General features: G+C 43.5%; 1 protein-coding gene across 1 annotated transcript in view; it reads left to right on the forward strand.

Moving 5' to 3' along the window:
* The window catches only part of SCAMP2 (secretory carrier membrane protein 2), a 40586-nt gene extending 18325 nt beyond the window's left edge, over nt 1-22261 (forward strand). The window contains exons 2-9 of the mRNA XM_044279871.1: nt 9294-9374; nt 9686-9772; nt 13211-13322; nt 15117-15245; nt 16845-17007; nt 17455-17556; nt 17641-17758; nt 21362-22261. Of these exons, the coding sequence (XP_044135806.1) occupies nt 9294-9374; nt 9686-9772; nt 13211-13322; nt 15117-15245; nt 16845-17007; nt 17455-17556; nt 17641-17758; nt 21362-21508 (939 nt within the window). The 3' untranslated portion in view covers nt 21509-22261. The remainder of the gene's footprint in view (nt 1-9293; nt 9375-9685; nt 9773-13210; nt 13323-15116; nt 15246-16844; nt 17008-17454; nt 17557-17640; nt 17759-21361) is intronic.
* Nucleotides 22262-22527: the final 266 nt, after the last annotated feature.

The raw sequence follows: 22527 nt of genomic DNA on the forward strand, positions 1-22527 counted from the left end.
GACAAGAATGGGCATAATCTATTAGTGTCGGCGATGTTGCGGTCAGCAAAATGTGGAGCACACCTTGCCAGTATCAGTGTTTTGCGGATCAATGGATCCGCAAAACACGCTATGGACGTGTGAATGGGGCCTTAGGTGAAAAATGGCAGGGTTCTGAAGGGTTTAAATAAAAGAGAAAACAAGTTTTTATGTAAGTCTCCATGGGGATGGAATCGGACTATTTAGGGACATGCTCCTTTGACAGTGGTAATGGTAACACCCAGTTCTCAATTTATTCATGCATTTCTAGGAGGAATGATAGAGGAACAGCACAATACAGGGCTCTAACAAAAGCTGCTCTAGAATAGTTATATTTGAAAGTCTAGTAATTGCTAAAATAGACCTGTTAGAAGAGGGGACACCCTCCTTAAAAAAAAAAAGAAAAAAAAAAGGTGCCAGGCCAAAGCACTGGCGGTATCTTCCAGAGCATTAAATGTAGCCTCCTGCCATGTAGGGTGCATAGTCCCACAGCCTGACCGCATGTACAAGTGACACGTAGATCGCCCTGTTACTTGGGAAATAACCATAACATAATAAATCATTATCTCGCTATCAAAAGAGAAGGAACTAAAATAAATGAAACTGTTCACACTATACCTCAGCACTACCTTCCTTTCCAGCCGCCTGATACCAAGAATGTGTCCCCCCCCCCTCCTCTTCCCCCAAATCTACCAGGCTGGAATGCAATATCTTTTCTTCACCTTTTATAGAAAACAGTAGTTGAGTATGCTCTTCTGTACAGAGGTATATGCAGAACCATGTGCGGTGTATAATCTTAGAAAACATGGTAGCCCGGTGGTGATGCCCTTGTATACCTACACTATGATATACGTTTCAGCCTTCTGTCGGAGGCATGTGTCTGGAATTCTTCCCTGTGCATCCATGTAATCCAGGTATACACATGAGCCTTTATAGCCGGGGTGCTGATAGATATGAGATCCAGGAAGAGTAAGTGAGCCTCAGTACACTGCAGCTGAGTGCACTGCACAGGCGCTGAGAGAAATAGGACAGTGTAAGCGCCAGATATCGGGTGTACTGTGCCTGAAGAAAAAAAGCTGTGGAAATGTGAAGGGGGCACGACAAGCCTGACTTAGACTGCTGCCTCATTTACATGTGCCGAGCCGGGGGAAGAAAGTCTATTTTCTGCAAACTTGGCCTTTAGCTGACAGAACAAAATACAGCATTGGAGACGAGATGATTTCAGCTTTACATTACTGCGGGCGGTTGAGTGCTGGTGTATGGAGAGGTCAGGTTCCCTTTAAGTACCCTGAGGTGGCCAGGGTTCATGTGTGCTAGCACTTAAAGGGGTATTCCGTATCCACAGGATAGGGGATAGCGATTAGGTCAGTGGGAGTCCTACCACTGGGACCCCCACTGATCACAAGAACAGGGGCCCCATACCCCCTGCAGCTTCCCTGAAATGACTGGAGTAGCCGGTCACACACGTGCGTGGCCGCTTCATTCATATACAATATATGGGAGTTCCGGGGCTCCCATAGAAATGAATTGACCAGCCGCTTCGGTCATTTCAGGGGAACTGCAGGGGGTACGGGCGAGACCGGTGGTGGTCCCTGTGCTAGGACCCCACTGATCTAATAGCTATCCCCTATCCTGTGGTTAGGGGATAACTTTAAAGGGGTGCTCCAGTTGGTTAAAGAGCTGTGGGAAGCGTGTGCTCTACATGCAGGCAACGCAGCAGGATGCACATGGCGTTCTGGCGGCTGGACCCGCTGCTGAAGGCAAAGGGAGGCCAGCAGGTCCAGTTTGCTGGACAAGAAGACATGTTAGCAGCAGGCTAAAGAGGCTGCTGACCTGACAGAAGGCTGCTCTGCAGAATCTCTGGGTCAGAAAGCAAATTAGTCTTCCTTCCACCACTCTAATGAAACACTTGGTTGTGAAAGGATGCCTCAGCAGAATTGCCGCCTGGTATTATGTGACAGTGCCACATGAGCTGCTAGTATTTACTTGTCACACCTCGGCAGGAGATTCTTCGTCAGTCTACTAAAGCTCACCGCTAGGCTTTTCTTCAGACCCAGAGCACTTCCAGGCGCTGCGATTTATTTTGAGTTGGTAAGTAAGTGTAAGGGCAGTGGATGACCTAGTGCCCCTCCAGTGTCTCCACAGCCTTACCACCTTCCAGCAGGACCCCCACTTACTGTACATGTTAGTAATGAACCATCACGGCTAGGTTTTATACAGTGCATGCCAGTGTTGTGTAACCCTTCTTGTAGTTGCAGACCTCCTCATACTAATATGTCAGCTGGGCAATGCTTTGGCCTCTTGTGTCCCTCCTGCACCGATGGATCCCACATCCCATGACCTCATGCACACAGCATACAACGCAATACACTTCTAAAGGAAAATACCTCTGTAATACAGCATCCAATGCCGTAGGTCACCATTTTATTTATTTTTTTCAACTTGAACCTGATGTAATAAATCTGCCATGTACACAGTGGGGTCCCTATAGAAGTTACGGATGCGGTGTTACAACTCCATGCTGCTGTTTTTATTCACTTCACTTGGCCTTAAATTTTAACATTAAAATCTGATTAGAAGAATGGCACATAGTGGTCCACTCTATACTGCTAGTGAAATCTAGGGTGTCTACACAAACAATCAGAAGGCTTTTGCACAACACTGGGTTATGTGCCAGACTTCCAGCTATAGCTACTCCATTGACCTCATACCACAGCTCTCGAAGGTTATGATATACAGCAAGATGGCAATGAAGATCTGTCCTCTTCAGGAGTCCGGCTTTTGTCTTGGATGCAATTATAGCTGGAGATTGGTCTGGAGACCACATGGGCAACACCATGAAGAGGCCTTCAGGCCTTCACAAGGGAATGTGACACCAGTCCTTCTCCCAGGATTATGGAGTAGGATGGCATAAAGTACAATGGCTGGACCCCTCTAGTCTTTATTTCAGGTGTTGCATTGATTTGGTTGTCAAACCAGTGGTATGGTCATTTCTACAAAGTGTCCTACTGCTCAAAAGGACAATGGCAGGACGCATGTTGATTGTGGTTCTGCGAGCAGCCTGCTTGGCCTAACCCTGGGTTCACACTTGAGCGTTTTACAGCGCGTTCCTACGTGCTGTAAAACGCGCAACACATGAAAACCAATGCTTCCCTATGGGGCTGGTTCTCATTTTCGCGTTTTACAGCGCGTTTGAACGCGCTGTAAAACGCCTGACGCTCAAACAAGTACAGGAGCTTTTTTTGGCGCGTTTGACGCGCGTTTGGGCCATAGACTCTTTGGATAACACTGCTGTCAATCACCCAAACGCGCGTCAAACGCGCGTTTACTATTACAAAAAACGCGCATAAAAACGCGCGACAAAAACGCGCATAGAAACGCGCGTTTGAGAAACGCTTAGGTGTGAAACCAGGGTTAAAGTCCTAACGTAGCCTGCTGCATCTCTAACCTTATCTACCATTTAGCACACCTGGGATGTCATTGGTTGGCAGTTGCAAGGGTAGCTACCAGCAGCAGATCTTGCTGATTTGCATGCCCAAGTACATTCAACGTGCCAGAACATTGCTCAGACAACCATTGATAGCATGCCAAGGCATGTAAGTGCATGTATTTTTGTGCATTACGCTTATACTTTGTACTGAATAGGTGTTTCAATGTTGAGGAGTGTATCATAACCAAACCAGATAATAAAATTTATGTGTAAATGAGCACTTGTAATGAATGGTGTGCCAGCTTCGCCCCAAGTGAACAGAACTTCAATCGTTCTTCTCCGTGGAAAGAGAAGCCAAGTACAGCGCTTATCAGCGCAGTCCCATAAAGATGATTGGAGCGTTAGTACACATGTCTGACTCTTACCCCCAAAACCACATTCTTGTGATCGGTGCGGGTCCCAGTGGTCGGACTTTCTCCAGTCACATACTTATCGCCTATCCTCTGGATATGTAGTAGGTTCTTATGATAGGACAACCCGTTAAGATGCCAGCTAATACAGATCCAGGCAGCTCTCCAGTGAAGATCATTTTATTGGCCAATGTTTTAGCTCATGGCGAGCTTTTCTCAAGCAATAGCGCCAAAGTGTCATGTATTTATATATCACCACAGGAAATACCGATTTAGCAAATCGTACATATCAAAAATAGAAGTCATCAAACCCATATTAATGGAAGGTAGCTTTTGATATCACCCCAAGTGATATCCTAGTCAGCCTCTTCGCACTGATATCCATGTCAATGATACCAGCTTCAATATCTCATCCATCATGGTAAATGCATGTCGGTCATGGCTTCCTCCCATGCTCCAACCTGCTCCATATTCAGAATGGGCAGCCCATAAACCTATTCATCTGTATATAGCCCCTCAAACTGCCCTACTTGACCCTTTTTTTTATTTTTATGGACAATTTTAACGGCACCATTTTAATTTTTCATATTTTGTATTGAAAAGTGAGTAAAAATGTATAGGGTAAAATTGCAAAAATATGCCTTATTTTTATTTTAGTTTTTACTTTCACTGTGTCCTTACAGTTGCATGACTGTAGGTCAGTACAGTTACAGCAATAGGTCAGGATCAGTTATCCCTGATTCTGGTCATTGGGGGTGGGTGTCAGCTATATTACACTTCTCTTAAAGGGCTCATTGCTCTAAAAATTCACTTTAGTTACTGTTCGTGCTGTTTTCAAGTATGCAGTTTGTAGTCAGAGGTGGAGACTTTCATTCTCAAAGTCAGGCTTGCGGCGCCCAAATGGAGTCGAGATGTTTGCTGCCTACAGGGATGTCTGGAAAGACGGATGAGGTGGGATTTGGGGCTGGCAAGGCTGACTTTGAGTCTGCAGGTCTCTACCTCCCTGACTCAAACTCTTATTTGAATACAGCGCATGCAGGTATTAAAGTGAATTTTTGAAGGAGTGAGCTGGTCAAGGCAATTAAGGACATCCATGGGGGATGTGAGGAGCTGAATAAACAGGTACACCGTGTAATTTGGGGAGCTGTATCCAACAGAGTTTCCCTTTAAACCAAATCTAGTATAAGGTAATGATCTCCAAAGGAAGTAAAGATATGCAAGCAATCGGATAACTATTGCAACACACATTTCTCCTTGGAGGAGTATATATAACCAGCCATCTAGGTTTGGCACATGAAGTCGTCACACTGTCACCCAACTGAGTAAACATGATATGGCATGATAAGGTCATCGAGCAGAGTCTGAACTCTGATCTAACAAAATTGTTTTTCATAGTCCAGTTACAGAATGGAAGTATAGCTTGAAACCGTATTCACGGGTTGTGTACGTTTTATTGTAAAATATGCGCCCCAGATAAAGTTCGACCTGGTTTCGTTCACTTCCCCTCTAATTATTATGCAGCAATGACTGAAGAGTGCAGTGATGGACAGCGTGGTCTCCTTTCCTGCAAGAGCTGCCTCTGTCATCAAAAAGGCAGTGTTCACACATTCAGGATTCTGTTCGGATCTTGTCACAGATTCCATGCCAGAATCCTGGCAGAATTCCTTCAGCAATGCTAATGACTGGAGGTTTTTTAGTTGTTTACCCCCTAGATGAACATACTGCAATATAGTATGTTCATTCATGACTTGCCGTTATTAAATTACAACAGGGTTAATCCACTGGCCATTACATGGCATAAATCAGTTTCACCTGCAATTTTCTGCTGTGGATTTTATAAAAAATAAATAAAAAATCCAGTGTGAACACAGTCTAGGAATGCTTATTGTGAAGTGGAAACCTCTTGGAGTAACAGTCACCTGTCCACACGTTGGTAAGCTACACAAACTCGTGCAACAGGATCACTGGGTGCTTTAGTACATAGGAATTTCTAGTGCTCTGACGGCAAGTGCTATGAAGTTTCCAACTGCCTCTGGCACATCATCCACACCTGTCGTGCAAACATGCACGCCCATTGCACTCTGACGTAGTGGAGAACCGCCCTTAACTATGTAGCAGGTTACAGCACAGATCTGTGTTTGTTTGCCATCTAGTTGCCGGTGTTGATCCTAGTTTAGGCTGGACTCGTTACGCTAGGTTCACATCTGCAGCGAAGAGTCCGGAAGAAGCCTCTGTTGCAGAATCTAGCAGGCGGTATCTTGCGTGGAAAAATGCCAGTATTATTGTGAATAGGATCTGTTAGGGCCCTGGCAGTGTCGGCATATGGCGGTTCTGTATTTTGTTCCTATGCTAGAACAAAATACCTAAATCATGACGTAGATGTACCCCTAGGCTTAGTTCTGCTGAAGGGTAATATTAATGTGGTTGTCCGTCATTTCCAGTGGCTTTCAGAGATCAGAAAAAAATTGGCTAAAGGGGCGCAAAATACCATAAAATAACCAACGTAAGAGACCTGATGGATCCCTCACTGCTCCACCTGTCTACTCACATGACTGCTGCAGTGAATCACTGGCCCCAGCAGTGTCCAGCACATGAGCGCCGAAGTGCAGCGGGGGATTTTTCATGCAAATAATTTATTTTATATTTACGAAATTTGCCACGTTGGATTATTAATGTATTTTTTAATTATTATATTTTTATTTAATTTTCACTTTTGAAACCCCCTTTAAAATCTGGCCAAAGAAAATGTTATAAAATAGGAAGAAAAAGAAAATTTAAAGTGGACTAGGTCTTGTGTGTATAGAGAGTGCAATGACGGATAATGGAATTGTATTATACAATTATTAAATAAAATAATGGCGACTCATTTTAAATTTGTGTCTGATACAAAAAAATAAAAGCAGAATGAGTGAGTGGGCCACAGGCAGGGCAGCATTAGCTGTGGCTTTCATCCGGCATCATGTCACTAGGTCACCTGTGATTCATGCACTGGACAAGCCTGTTCTAGTAACATGCAGGGAGTGGCTGCTTTCTAGTGCATACAGACAGAACATGCTCCTCTACTTCAGCGTTTGCTGTTTGGTCACCCCGTCTGCGTAAGGCCTCATGCACACGACTTGTTTTTTGCGTCCGCAAATTGTGCTTTCGCACAAAAAACAGATGCGGCATCTTCTCTTTTTTTTTTTTTTTTTTTTTTTGAGGATCCGTTTTTTCCCCCCACAGATCCCTTGTAATAAATGCCTATCCTTTGCCGCAAATGTGAAAAAAGTAGGACATGCACTATTTTTTTATTTTTTTATTTTTTTTTCTCGGATCCAGAGTTTGCGGACCGCAAAACACATACGGTCGTGTGCATGTAGCCTAATTATAAGAGTATAGAATAACAGTAGAAGTGTAGCAAAAATCTGATGAAAGGCACTAGCCTTGGGCTGTGTTCACATGTTGGCAATATATCTGATGTGTATTGCGGAAGTAATCTATAGTTGATCAGAATCTGCACAAGGATGATCCTCGTTTTTGTTATTTAGTGGGGCTGATCCTCTGCCGCACAGAATCCACGGTGCTAACAAAAACCGAAGTGGTAATTTTCTGTGGCATATGAACAGCGTTGCAGAAATCCCGTTCACATGCATGGGATGTGTATTGTCTTTAGACTTTTTGTATGAACGGACCCTTAGGGTACAACTACATGGCGACACTGGCTGTGGCCAGGATTGCAGGGGTGTAGCAGTGATCCCATAGAAATGAATAGGGTCACCTCTACACAGTGATCCTGGCCACAACAGGTGTCACACAGCCATTGTAGCATTAGCCTTAGCTGGATTGGCACATGTCAGGCTGTGATCTTTAATCAGATTTTACTAAAAACCCTTTTAGGTGGAGAGACCTTACATAAAGTAGTAGTTCTGCATATACCAAGGGAGTTACTATTTTTCCTCATCTGATATGGTCGGCTATCGGCTCATACTCTCTAGGCCTGCTAAAGTACAGTAAATGTAGCTGCTAAGGCCGCTGTAAGGTTGCACTTACATTTGCACTAATATTTTTTTGTTCTGCTCAGTTAGGCCTTTTTCACATGGTGATTTTGGTGAATATCCTGCAACAAAAATCCAGCTGCAGCAGCACGGAATCCGCTTATCCCTGGAGGCCGCTGCAGGAGTCGGTTTGCACAGTGAGCTGGTCCTCACAATTTGAAAAATCTACTGCAGTAACCTCGACACGTTCTGCAGTGGATTTTGCCTGGCCTTATAGGAGCAGAACAGTGAAAATAAAGCAATTGTTAGATCCAGCATCCACAACGTTGGGCAGACCCACACCCAAAATAGTACTGCATACAGGACTTCTCTGTCCGATATTTTTAATGGAATCTGCCTCCAACGCAGATGTGATCTTGGCCTAAAAGGTCAATCTGACCCCTTCTTGTGATTGACAGCTAGGGTATGTAACCACAGTAGCAGTGGCAGCTTAGCTGGTTTAATCATCATGTGTCTTTTGCATCGCTGCCTTCCATATACTGCTTGTTGACATTGGGGGTGTGAGCTATTTTGGTATTGTTCATATATTCACATAATAAGGCCTCTTTCACAAAAGTAATACGGATTGTGTCGGATTTGTTCAGGAAAAACTGATAGTTTTGCATGCAAGTTTACGCTTTTATATATTTTATCCCCACCCAGATTGTTATTCTTTGCGTGCGTGAAAAATGTATGCAATCTACATCTCCTAGCAGCATTCGGTGAAAAATGCATAGCATTCGGATGCCATCCATTTTTCTTGCAGTCCTATTCACTTCTATGTGGCCAGGGTTGCGTGAAAAATACACAATATAGAACATGCTGCAATTTACCAAGACCCCCCACCCCACCACAGAAAAGCAAAGATGATGCATGAAAAACGATACTCCTGTACACAGACCCATTTTAAATAAATGGGTCAGGGTTCAGTTCAGATTTTGTGCGTTCTCTGCACGCATCACTTCTGGCTTGTGTGAAAGAGGCCTTAGGGTACATGCACACGTTCAGGATTCATGTGCGGAGCATCCGCACTGAAATCCGCAGGTGTTCGCAGGCAAATCTGTGCGGTCAATCCGCATTAATTGGTGTCGATTTGGTGCGGATTTTCCGCATGCGGATTAAGAAAATCAGATCAGGAAAAATAAAATTGACATGCTGCGGATTTTAAAATCCACACCGCAGGTCAAAATTCGCGAGGAAAAATACTGCATCGTGTGCACTGAGAATTTCAAATTCTCATAGAATAAAATGTACATGACCTACCGTGCGGATTTTCCGCACGCAATCCTGATCATGTGCATTTAGCCTAAAGAGCGCTTGATGCGTTACCACTGACATAGAAATGTTTTTGTCAATGCACTGTCATTTGGTTATGCATCTCTCCATCCATAACATTTGACGTATTTCCTGTTCTTTTTATAGGATCCTGCAGTCACACAAATCACAAGCGGCAGCCATGGGAACATAGAAGAATTCAATCCTTTCTCTGAAAATTCCCGCTTGGTGCGTATAAACCATATTAGACTGTCCATTCCCACCGCGCTGGTTCCATGTATTCACTTTATTACTTTCCTGTGCTCCATGCGTGTTGTCAGCAGTAATTATGTACTTGTATCAATCAGCCATGCACGGTCTGACATTTCACACCATATGATCCATTTCCACTACCTAACTGGTCACATGTGATATATAAGTTTCCTCTACGTATACAGCAAGACAAGTGAAAAATGTCATCTCTGCTGAGGTCACTTGTCCCTTCCTGAAAGCAACCATTCATTTATTTGATTTCATACCTCTATATTGCTTGCTTGCAGACAACGAATCAGAAAACGGTGCCGATACAGCCGGTGTTGCCTTCTCAGCCTGCTGTTCTGCAGCCTTCCATAGATCCGTCTCCGCAGGTACGTTTTGGGAGCTCTGGTTAAATTTAAAGACTTTATAGAGTGTCGCCCCCATATTTGTACTTGTAGAGACAGAAAGATGACAGCTACACCACTAGTAGTCATATGTGGATCTCTAGTGTATGCTGCAAGTGGCATTTGTGAGCCTCTTGTCCACGTTTTATATATATATATATATATATATATATATATATATATATATATATATATAATTATACACAGATTTTAACACTAATTCTACACCAAAAGCTGTGTGGCAGCCACGTGGAAAGTGCCTCCCATAGTTTTCAATAAGACTCCACACAGCCATTCATGCAGTACAGTTTATTTTCATACATTTTCCAGACCACTCCAAGAAAGGACAGAAAACCGTGGTGGGTATCAGCTTGTGGATTAGTCCCATTGAAGATGCAAATTGGAATGGAAAATTACATCAGTGGTCACTGTCACTTTTAAGCTTTGTACACATCTCGGGTCACAAGTTAAGGGGCCAAACCTGGCCATTTTGGAAGGACCGAATGACTATCAGAAGTGTATCAGGGGTGTCCTGCCTTTCTCTGACTGTAGATTTCAAAATGTCCTCAGTGGATTCAAGCTGCTGGCAGAGGCTTATTCCCCTCTCCCTATTGAGAACACCAGCACACTCAATTGTGCCGAGCATATACATGTGTATGTACAGCTCCTCTGTCCCATTCAAATGACTGGGACAGAGCAAATGTAATTACACTGCTCCAGCTCTGCATTGTCGACAGTGAGCAGGTTAACATTGAATAGAACGCAGCACTGTCCTTTGGAAACAGCGGATTGGTGAGTGTGCCGGGAGTGAGACCCCACTGATACAATATTATTAACCTATATACTGAGAATGGGTCATTAGGGATGAGCGAATCGACTTCACATAGAAGTCTATTCACATAAAACTTCGTTCTAATACTGTACGGAGCAGGGGCTCCGTACAGTATCTGAATGTATTGGCTCCGATGAGCCGAAGTTATTGCTTCACAAAGTCCCACGAGACTTCACGCAATAACTTCATAAATGAATTTGTACTGTAAAGGCCATTTCCTGAACTCTGGTTCGGTTCCAAGTGGTAGCAATAACTTTGGCTCATTGGAGCCCATACATTCTAATACTGTACGGAGCTTCTGCTCCGTACAGTATTAGAACGAAGTTTTATGCAAATCTACTTTGGATGTTTCATCCGAAGTCAATTCGCTCATCCCTAGTTATCATTATGAGAAAAGCGAGCAGACAATTGATTCCCAGTTCATTTAGCTGACTAGACAGCCCCTTTAAAGGGAACCTGTCATGTGGATATTTGATTATAATCTAACTAATTATATACAATCATTAACTACTAAAAAGTGCCTTAGATGTATTCACTTACTGGTGTGACAGATGGTTACCTCATAATATACACACAAAGATGCCGCATGCTAATGAGCTGATTCGAGTCCAGCGTGATGTAATTGAGTCCGGCGTATATTTAATTGAGCTATAGCCACTCCCCTCCCCATCTGCTGCTGATTCATATGGAAAATAACTGTCACTCAGCAGCAGGTGGGCGGGGAGAGTCAGGAGCTCATGAATATGCAGGACTCATCATGATCAGCTGGAGCTTTTCAATACAAGATGTTGGCAGATTGGCTGGGTCAATTAAAGAAAGTGACCCAGCATTTTGCTTAGAGAATCAGTCACTTATTTATGTTGCCCTTAGTTAGGACACCATAAAACTGGTGACGGGTTCCCTTTAAGTAAGCTACGTAACTATTCCCATAGTGCCCAAGGATTAGCATTGATTTCAGTGAATGCTGCACCATGTTTTTAGACGTTTACCACCTATGTATGACCAGTGGGTGTCCAGGCACTAGAACACTGTTCTCAAGGCTTATGAATGGGGAATGGTGGTTATGCATGTGCCCTGCCGCTTTATTCAAAGTTTGTGGAACTGATGGAGATGGCAGTACAGACCGTCAACCACCCTTATTCAAGCAGATGAGTAAAGTGTCACCCAGCAGTAAGACTCCCGACCATCAGCTTTTCAGAGGGAAAACCAGTATTACAATGACCCTGTGTAAGTGGAAAAGACCATTGCTTGGCAAACTACACTAATAAAGGAAGTGGAAATTACATGGGTAAATCCAGTAAGCCCATATATGGATATATTCGTATATATGACAATTGCTGAGGATACCACAGGTTCCCCCATAACAGGAGAAAACTGACTGGGCATCGCCGACATGAACTGTTAGGCCCCATTCACACGGGCGAGTTTTCCGTGCGGGTGCGATCCGTGCGGCGAACGTATGGCACCCGCACTAAATCCTGACCCATTCATTTCTATGGGGCTGTGCACATGAGCGATTTTTTTAACGCATCACTTGTGCGTTCAGTTGAAATCGCAGCATGCTCTATATTGTCCGATTTCGACGTGACGCAGGCCCCATAGAAATGAATGGGGTGTGTGAAAATCGGATGGCATCCGCAAGCAAGTACGGATGCCATGCGATTTGCACCCACGGTTGCTAGGAGACGATCGGGATGGAGACCCGATCATTATTATTTTCCCTTATAACATGGTTATAAGGGAAAATAATAGCATTCTGAATACAGAATGCATAGTAAAACAGCGCTAGAGGAGTTAAAAAAAATATAAAAAATAATTTAACTCACCTTAGGCCACTTGCTCGCGAAGCCCGGCATCTCCTTGTGCCTCCTCTGCTGATGAACAGGACCTGGGATGAGCTGCTCCATTAAATACAGGTTAAGGACCTTCGATGACGTCACTCCGGTCATCACATGGTCTTTTACCATGGTGAATCACCATGGTAAAAGATCATGTGACGTACCATGTGATGACCGGAGTGACGGCATCGAAGGTCCTTAACCTGTATTTAATGGAGCAGCTCACCCCAGGTCCTGTTCATCAGCAGCGGAGACACAAGGAGATGCCGGGCTTCGCGAGCAAGTGGCCTAAGGTGAGTTAAATTATTATTTTTTTAACCCCTGTAGCGCTGTTTTACTATGCATTCTGTATTCAGAATGCTATTATTTTCCCTTATAACCATGTTATAAGGGAAAATAATAGTCTTCAGAACATCAATCCCAAGCCCGAACTTCTATGAAGAAGTTCGGGTTTGGGTACCAAACATGCGCGATTTTTCTCACGCGAGTGCAACGCATGACAATGTTTGGCACTCGCGCAGAAAAAATTGCGCATTTTCCCGCAACGCACCCGGCTCTTATCCGGGCAAAAAAACTCACGCCCGTGTGAAAGAGGCCTTAGTCTTTTCTCTTCACCATTGGTTGCTTGTGTGTAACGGCTCTTGGTAACATTCAGTCTGCAGCGGGTACATAAATGCATATCAGGTTTTCTGGTAATAGTTTTTCAGAGGGTGAAGTGTTTGTTTTTCACTCCTTTTGTCCTTGTTCTTATAGGCAGTAGTAGCGGCAGCACAAGCGAGTCTTCTGCAGCAACAAGAGGAGCTGGACAGGAAAGCTGCTGAGATTGAGCGGAAAGAAAAGGAGACGAGGAATGTAAATATTAACTGTGAGTACACGGAGCTCTCGGGGTGTGTGCTTATTTCCTTCTCATACCCGTATATTCTATATCGGGGCTTCTGGTCTTGAGAGATTATATTGCCGTTCTTTGCTGGAAACACTCTTACTAGAGATCTGTGAATTATCTGATACCACGTAAAAGCAAATACCCTGAATCAGAAACAATTGGGGGAAAAAAGTTTTATAAACTACAGGCAGAAAAAATAAGTTTGCTGGTGTCTTTGATTTTAGGGGAAGTTCTCCTTAAAGCAGTAGTACCATCTCAGACATTAGGGAGCAGATCTCTAGGTCCTAGAGGTGGGACCCCCACCTATCAGACAGATGATACAACCCCTTTGTTGTCCAACTTCATATAGATTTTTTTTACTGTCCCCATTCAAAGGAAGCATAGTTACCTGCCCTGACACCAATTTCCAGCTTCGTCGGTCCACTGCTGATTTTACTGCACCTCTGTCTCCGCATGTAAACATCCAGCATGGACAGAGTCATGTTCCTTGCTGCAGTCAATGGCTGGATGCAGCACTGATGTGTCCCCAAGAGATGCATGCCACTTGGAGACATGCTGTCAAACATTGGCTGAGTTGGCACATGTGACTCTGCGCATGCCAGAAGTTTACTTGCAGGGATTGTAGCACAGAAAGGACAGTGGTGGACCCACAGAGCAGGTAAATATACTTCACTCTGTGTAAATGTGTATGCAAAGATGGCTGTCAGTCACCGATAAGGCAATCCATTTGGCTATTCAGCTCACAACAGCAGAGATTTCTAACATGGCCACACGGATCCAGACATCTCCCCATTAATTGCTCTGATAGATTCTCTGCAGGCTGTCTGCTCAGGAAGCGTGTTTTTCCAGAGGATGTGTCCTTTCTTCCACAGCTCTTTCCCTGTAGCTGCCACAGCTTCTGGCTATGGCAGTTGAAAATTTAAAATGAGCATGTGCGACCTCTTCAGTGAGGTGGGTGGAGAAGTAAGGAAAAGCACAAACAGCAGGTGGCACTACAGAGATACATTTTATTAAATGGCTCGGTGCTATACAAAATAATTGATTATGCAACTACAAAAGTGCTGGAGCGGTGGCAGAGAAAGAAGTGCATCATGGGTTTAGTTAGGCTACTTTCACACTTGCGTTCGTCGGTCCGCTCGTGAGCTCCGTTTGAAGGAGCTCACGAGCGGACCCGAACGCCTCCGTCCTGCCCTGATGCAGTCTGAATGGAGCGGATCCGCTCAGACTGCATCAGTCTGGCGGCGTTCAGCCTCCGCTCTGCTCGCCTCCGCACGGCCAGGCGGACAGCTGAACGCTGCTTGCAGCGTTCAGCTGTCCGCCTGGCCGTGCGGAGGCGAGCGGATCCGTTCAGACTTGCAATGTAAGTCAATGGGAACGGATCCGCTTGAAGATGACACCATATGGCTCAATCTTCAAGCGGATCCGTCCCCCATTGACTTTACATTGAAAGTCTGAACGGATCCGCTCAGGCATCTTGCGCACTTAGAAATGTTTCTAAGTTATTAATGCAGACGGATCCGTACTGAACGGAGCCTCCGTCTGCATTAATATGATCGGATCAGTTCAGAATGGATCCGATCAAGCGCAAGTGTGAAAGTAGCCTTAGATAGAGCAACAGGAAGTGCTACATACAGGATGGAGCTAGAGTAATCAGGGTGAAAACGGGTTGGCAAAGTACATGAGGTGTAAGCAACTACAATAGCGTATCTGTTAAAAACCATAGTAATCTCCTTTAAGCAATACATTCTGCTGGACTTACTTTTTCTCCTTTTACAGTAAGGCAGAATAACTGGCCGCCTCTTCCTCCCAAGTGTCCCATCAAGCCGTGCTTCTACCAGGACTTCTCAGCAGACATTCCAGCTGATTATCAGCGCGCCTGTAAAATGCTCTACTACCTATGGATGTGTAAGTATCTGCATGTCCACTGCATTTTTGGAAATTTAGATTGACACATACATGCTTATATTTGACCCTAATGACTGCCTCAGAAGGGATTCATGTCTGCTTAAAGCATAATTTATCAGTCTTCTTTTAAAGTCTAACTAAAAAGTTAAATAACTGCTTTATCCCGTCTAAAGTTACATATAGAATTCTGCGGGTTCCCCATTATCTAATGTATCTGAGGAGCACAGATTATTATCGTTAAGATGCCTATACTTGTTAAAACGCAAAAAGTAATTAAATCTAATAACACATCATCTATCTACATTATTAAATCTGACCGATGAGGCCCGGAGTCCTCTATAAGAATGGAGCCATGATGAGTATGGGTGACCAAAATTTTATTCAGTCCAATGGGACTGCTGAGTACAGTGCTTGGTGCTATCCCCAGCAGTCACATAGAAGTGAATGGCGCTGTGGCCATGCTTGTGCACCATTCTAATAGGAGTCCGGGACCTCCATTGTCACGTTCACTGGGGGTCACAGCAGTTGGACCTCCAGGAATCGGGCACTTATCTTCTATCGTGTGGATCGGGGATAAGTGTTAGAGGGAAAATCCAGTTAATGTTAGCCAAGCATGCACCCATCAAAGGGAAGTATCGAGTTGCTGGATTTCAACATGCCTAATCCTTAAAAGGGTTGTCTGACTTCAGCAAGTGGCATTTATCATGTAGAGGAAGTTAATGCAAGCCACTTACTAATGTATTGTTATCCATATTGCTTCCTTTGCTGGCTGGATTCATTCTTCCAGCACATTATACACTGCTTATTTCACGGTTATGACCATCCTGCAATCCAGCAGTGGTGGTCGTGCTTGCACACTATAGGAAAAAGCACCACTTTCTCTGGTGGCCGGGACCGTGGGGCAGCACATAGGCTAGTGCTTTTTCCTATTGTGTGCAAGCACAGCCACAGCTGATGGATTGCTGGGTGGTTGTAACCATGGAAAGCGAGCAGTGTATAATGTGAATCCAGCCAGCAGAGGAGGCAATATGGATAATAATACATTAGTAAGTGGCTTATATAAATTTTCTGTACATAATTCTATTTTCTGAAGTTAGACAACCCCTTTTAAGTTCCCAGAGATGATTAGGCATCGTTGAAGCTAGAGGCTTACACTCTTCTCCCCATTGAACATATACTTTTCACCACGCTGAGTATGCATGTGTGGTGTTTTAGGAGAGGTGGCGGTCTGTGTGTATGGCCAGCCTTACAGCCTTCTCTTGAGAAAATATCCTGATCTCTTAGGTCACACAGCACTTTTTATTTTATTTTATTTCTTTCCACTATTATTTTTTACACAGTTCAAATGTACAGTGCTAATGGATGGAGTTTTGAGAAACCTACGCATGCGTTGCATTTTTCTTGTCGTCATTTTTGCATATTTTGATGCTTCTTTTAAACTGGTACTGGGTACTGCAAATTATCCTTTTTACATATGACAGTTTATTTTATTACAGATGTTCAATTTATATGCTGTCTGCAGAAATGTAGCATAATATACCTATGAGCAGAAAAGTGTCAATATATGTCTGAATTCATACTGTGCTTTTTTTTCCTTAGTGCACACAGTCACACTTCTACTTAATTTTCTGGCTTGCTTGGCCTATTTCATCTCTGCAAGTGACACTGGTGGTGTGGATTTTGGCCTGTCCATCCTGTGGTTTGTTTTGTTCACACCTTGTGCCTTTTTGTGCTGGTACCGGCCAATCTACAAAGCATTCAGGTAATGGGACCTGGCATTATTCTCCATGTCTAGAAGTACAGTGTCTGGCATTGTGACTGAAACGGGCAGGAAAACCTAGCTGCCGCACAAATATTGAGGGCCCCTACCGGCTGCAGCCATGTCTTGGCACTGCTGTTTTACAATTCCTGCAGTCTAGCAGAGACAGTTCAGGTGCCTGCCTTTCAGACTCTGCGGACTAAATAGGAGTGGTTTATTTCCACTTCTGCCTCCAGCATATATTGTGCTTAGTACTATATAGTAAATCAGGTGGTCGCCCGGGGGCAACCAGAACGGTGCTGCAGCACTTTTGTCTCCTATCCACAGTCCTCATGATCAGTATTTGATGTGAAGATTTCAACAGGTAGAATGATGCAAAGTTGTGCCGTGTGTTGTTGAAAGCTGTTATGTCTGAGCCTGACACCGTATATTTTATTTATTTTTTTACAGGTCTGACAGCTCCTTCAATTTCTTTTTCTTCTTCATCATCTTCTTCTGTCAAATCGCGATTTACATCATTCAAGCAGTTGGCATCCCTCACTGGGGAACCAGGTGAGAGCGAAGTCCTTGTGCTTATCTTCCTTAATGCCATTTTTCATACTTTTATCTTATGCTCCTCTTCCTGCTTCATTGCAGCGGCTGGATAATTGCTTTAACCATGATCAAACCGAACATTGCTGTTGCTGTGATAATGATGATTGTGGCCATATTCTTCACAGTGTGTGCTGTCTTATCTCTGTTCCTGCTGAAGAAGGTGAGTGTGCGATATATTACATACGGAGACTGCCCGATGCTCAGGCAGAATGAGCGCCGATCAATGCTTTTTTGCATCAGTCTGTTACACTGCCTGATGTTTGGGCAGGTCGAGCAGCAATCGACAAACGTGTTGATTGGCATCCCTCTGCATTGGCCTATTTCACTGGCCGATGAAAATCATGAGGGGGGGGACGGACGGACAACTGTTGCTATACAGTGTTTCTCCCCATTTATTTGTATTGGTTATCGGCAGCACATCCCTGATTACACAGGATAAGAGGTGCTACTGATGAAAGAAGCAATCAGCCAGCAACATCCCCTGCATATATGTAGATTTAAGAGGAACCAGACATTAACTGCATGCTGCCCTCATAGAGAGCAGTATAAGGGCTGTGCTGTGTTTTGCGGTCCACAAATTGCGGATCCGCAAAACATGGATGCTGCTCGTGTGCCTTCTGCAATTTGCGGAACGGGCGGCCCATTATAGAAATGCCTATTCTTGTCTGCAAAACGGACAAGAATAGAACATGATCTATAATCTTTACGGTGCCACGGAACGGAGCAATGGATGCGGTCAGTGCTGTCCGCATCTTTTGCGGCCCCATTGAAGTGAATGGGTCCGCATCTGAGCCACAAAAAATGCGCCTTGGATGCGGAACCAAAGCCATGGCTGCCTAAGAAAAATCACAGCTGTTCTCCTGCTTTCCCTGCCCATCTGCTAATTGCCAGTTTTCTCTTTAACAAAAAACTAACAAAAAAATGGCCATCAGTAGGTGGGCTGGGGGAGCAGGAGATGATGGATCACCATGACTCTGCTGAGGCAGCCATGACTCTTCCAGGTTCCAGCTGAAATGATTTATAAAGCTAGTTCTCATTAACCACAGAATTTTAGCTCATGAGTGACACAATGCTGAGATATGTCACTACTTGGCGCAAGGCAAATGTCGTGCCCATATTCTAAAAAGGATCTAGGTCCTCCACAGTTAATTACAGACCAGTTTAACTTCTGTTGTGGGAAAAATGTTTGAAGGACTCTTAAAGGACTATATACAGGAGTATGTGACTGTAAATAATATAAGTGATAACCAGCATGGGTTTACCAAGGACAGAAGTTGTCAGACTAACCTGATTTTGTTTGTGAGGAGGTGAGTAGTAGCCTGGACAGAGGGGCGGCTGTGGATGTAGTGTTTCTTTATTTTGCAAAGACTTTTGATTCTGTCCCTCATAGACGTTTAATGGGTATGGAAGGTCTATAGGATTGGAAAGTATAGTTTGTAATTGGATTGAAAACTGGCTGAAGGACCATGTCCAGAGAGTTGTGGTCAATGATTCCTATTCAGAATGGTCCCAGGTTATAAGTGGTGTACCCCAAGGTTCAGTGCTGGGTCCTCTATTATTTAATTTGTCTATTAATGATATCAAGGACAGGATTAATAGCACCATTTCTATTTCTGAAGATGACACTAAGCTGTGTAGTACTGTACAGTCTATGGAAGATGTCCATAAACTACAAGCTAATTTGAACACTAAGTGATTGGGCATCAACTTGGCAAATGAGGTTCAATGTGGACAAATGTAAAGTTTTGCATTTTGGTAGTAATAATCTCTGTGCTTCATATGTCCTAGGGGATGTAAAACTGGGAGACTCACTTATAGAGAAGGATTTGGGTGTCCTTGTAGATGGTAGATTAAATAACAGCATACAATGTCAATCAGCTGCTTCTAAGGCTACCGGGATATTGTCATGCTTTAACGAGGCATGGACTCGCGGGGCAGGGATGTAATATTACCACTTTATAAAGCGTTGGTGCGGCCTCATCTGGAATATGCAGGTCAGTTCTGAGCACCAGTCCATAAAAAGGAAGCTCTACAGCTGGAAAAAGTTCAGAGGAGAGCGACTAAACTGATAAGAGGCATGGAGGGTCTTGGTCATGAAAAAAGTGAATTCATTAAATTTATTTAGTCTTGGGAAGAGACGTCTAAAGGGGGACATACAAATCTATAAATGGGTCATACAAAAAATATGGTGAAAAGCTGTTCCATGTAAAATGTGCTCAAAAGACAAGGGGCACTGCCTCTGACTGGAGAAGAAAAAGTTCAGTCTCCAGAAACGTCAAAGCTTCTTTACTGTAATAACTGAATCTGTGAAAAAAACTTTTCAGGATGTGGTCAGAGCAGGAACAGTGGACAGTTTTTTAAAAATGGTTTAGCCTAGGTGAATTCTTTTAAGTAATTGACATTAATGTTAATGAAAATGAGTCTCCCTTCTGGGATTCCTGTCCCCTCCTATCCCTTGGTTGGACTTGATTTGGAATTTGTTGACACTAATATAGACCAGTGATGGTGAACCTTTTACAGAGTGCCCAAGCTGCAACCAAAAACCTACTTATTTATCGCAAAGTGCCACTATGGCAATTTAACCTAAATACTACAGTCCAATATAGTATATCTTTGGATGTACTTTATCATTTAGCTATAATGGCATGCCTACTTTCAGTCTGCTGCCTGTGCTGTTCATAGTGCGCCCTGCGCTGATGAATGGCAGGAAAAGTCATATTGGTACACCTTAGACTTTTTCCAGCGTGGGGGTGCCCACAGAGAAGGCTCGGAGTGCTGCCTCTGGCACCAGTACCATAGGTTCGCCACCACTGATGGGCTATTCTTGGTGGTATTCTGGTGTACTGTTTAGAACTGTGTTTAACAAGATGCAAAAAACATTCTATACAGTCTAGGTTTCCATTGACACAAGCAGATCACAAGTGCCTGGGAAGCTACTGTAGATGGTAAATTGTTAAAGTTCTAATAACTATGACTGGTTTAACCTCTTAACTAATGACATACATGCAAGTCATTGGTTACATTGAAACTGAGCCCACTCTATGCACGTGGGTGATAGCTGTGTTATACAGGTGACACCTGCCTCCAGCAGCTGGGATTAGACAACTCCAATCCCAGCCGTTTAAATCCTCAGATGCATCAGGCAATAGCAACCATGCAAGGCATCTGAATGGATAGATTGATGAAGAAGTTGCCCAAACAGTCCTCTTGCACAACTAATTTGTGGGTTGCTGAGCAGTTGTCTTGGTTTTATCACATTTTTTTTTAAAATTTTTTGAAAAATAAACACTAGGGGGCACATTTATTAAGACTGGCAGAATAGGTCCCCTCTAACCCCCTCCCAAAATCCGCAGTACATGTATGGCAGACTGCACCCATTTGACTGCTGTGTTACACAGCAGACACGTGCCGTCATTGTTCATTGGGGGGCAACTCCAATTACAGACATTTTACCCCTCAGATGCTGTGGTTAATTTCAACCATGGCATCTGAGGTATCATTTAACTGAATGCTTCCACAATGTGATTGCGGGAGCAGTTTGGTTGACGGTACCCAGACTTGCCAAAGCAAAGCTCCTATTGAGTCCTGCTTTAGGCAGGACTCGGTAGGAACACATCAATGTTCCCATGGATTGCAATGGTAAACCATTGCAGTATATGGTAGAAGTGATCTACGATCCCATGTTGAAGTCCCCCTTGGAGTTCTAAAAATAATGCCATATTGTTTGGGTTTTCTCTTCTTTCATTGTATTTGTTTCTCGCAGGTTCACTCGCTGTATCGCAGAACAGGTGCAAATTTCCAGAGAGCACAGGAAGAGTTTTCACAAGGCATCTTTTCCAACCGCACGGTTCAAAACGCAGCTTCCGGAGCTGCAACAGCCGCGGCCAGGGGGGCATTCCAGGAAAACTGAGCATCTTAATCCCATTACTTCTCCATTTTTTACACTTCTGACTATTTCGCTTATTATTTTTGTCTTCTCCAATGAGGAAATCTATTGTCTCTAAAACAATTTGCCTCTGGTGGATGTACCCAGCACTCCACATAATGCCACTTCCACCAAGGGACTGTGAAATTCTACATATATATGTACATAAATATATATATTTACACATGAGAAAACGGATTTACTTAATGCTTGACTTTTTCTTTTTTTTTTTTTTGTGGGTGAATATTTTTTTTATTTTATTTTTACTTGCAAAGGGGGAATGAATGATGTGTCTGTAAAATACAAAAGTCTGTGGTAATGAATTGCTTGGTCTATGCAGACACATCCTGAGATGTAAAATATGTAGACTCCTCTTTATCCTCCTGTACATGTTTCCTGTCATTGTATTTCTATGATTTCTGCAGAAGCCATTTTATGTACCAGTGTTTCTTCTACCACCGGCTACATGATGGCGGTTCAGATTTATTATAACCATTTGGCTGATCCAAGAATGATACTTTTTAAACATTTAAAGACACGTTGTTATTATTAATTTACAAGGTTTTCTTAACGTAGAGATGTGAAGGCCTGGGCAGTGGATGGCTTTTTGAAGATACAAACAAACTAAACTTCTGTTCTGTATGCAAAAATTGACTGCCAGCTTTGTACAATGTAAACTTTTGTCACCCTACAGTGCCTAATGAGTGAAAATCTAAATAAATCTATTTTCTATGATGATTACGGATACTTCATGTTTGTTCACTATGTACTTGTTGGACAGCTCATTCCAAAACTATGGTTAGATTTTAGTGTGTCTCTGGCAATTTGTGCCTATTCAGTCAAGGGTATTTGTGAGATCAGACACTGATGTTGGATGAGAGGGCTTAGTTCACATCTCCGCTGGATACCCATTGGCCAGATCAGGCATCCGGATCTCCTGAATGCTGATGTGAACGTAGCCTTACATTGCATTCGGAAAGTCTTCAAATCCTTTCACTTTTTTC

The sequence above is a fragment of the Bufo gargarizans genome, chromosome 2 (assembly GCF_014858855.1).
Source record: "Bufo gargarizans isolate SCDJY-AF-19 chromosome 2, ASM1485885v1, whole genome shotgun sequence".
NCBI classification, from domain to species: Eukaryota; Metazoa; Chordata; class Amphibia; order Anura; family Bufonidae; genus Bufo; species Bufo gargarizans.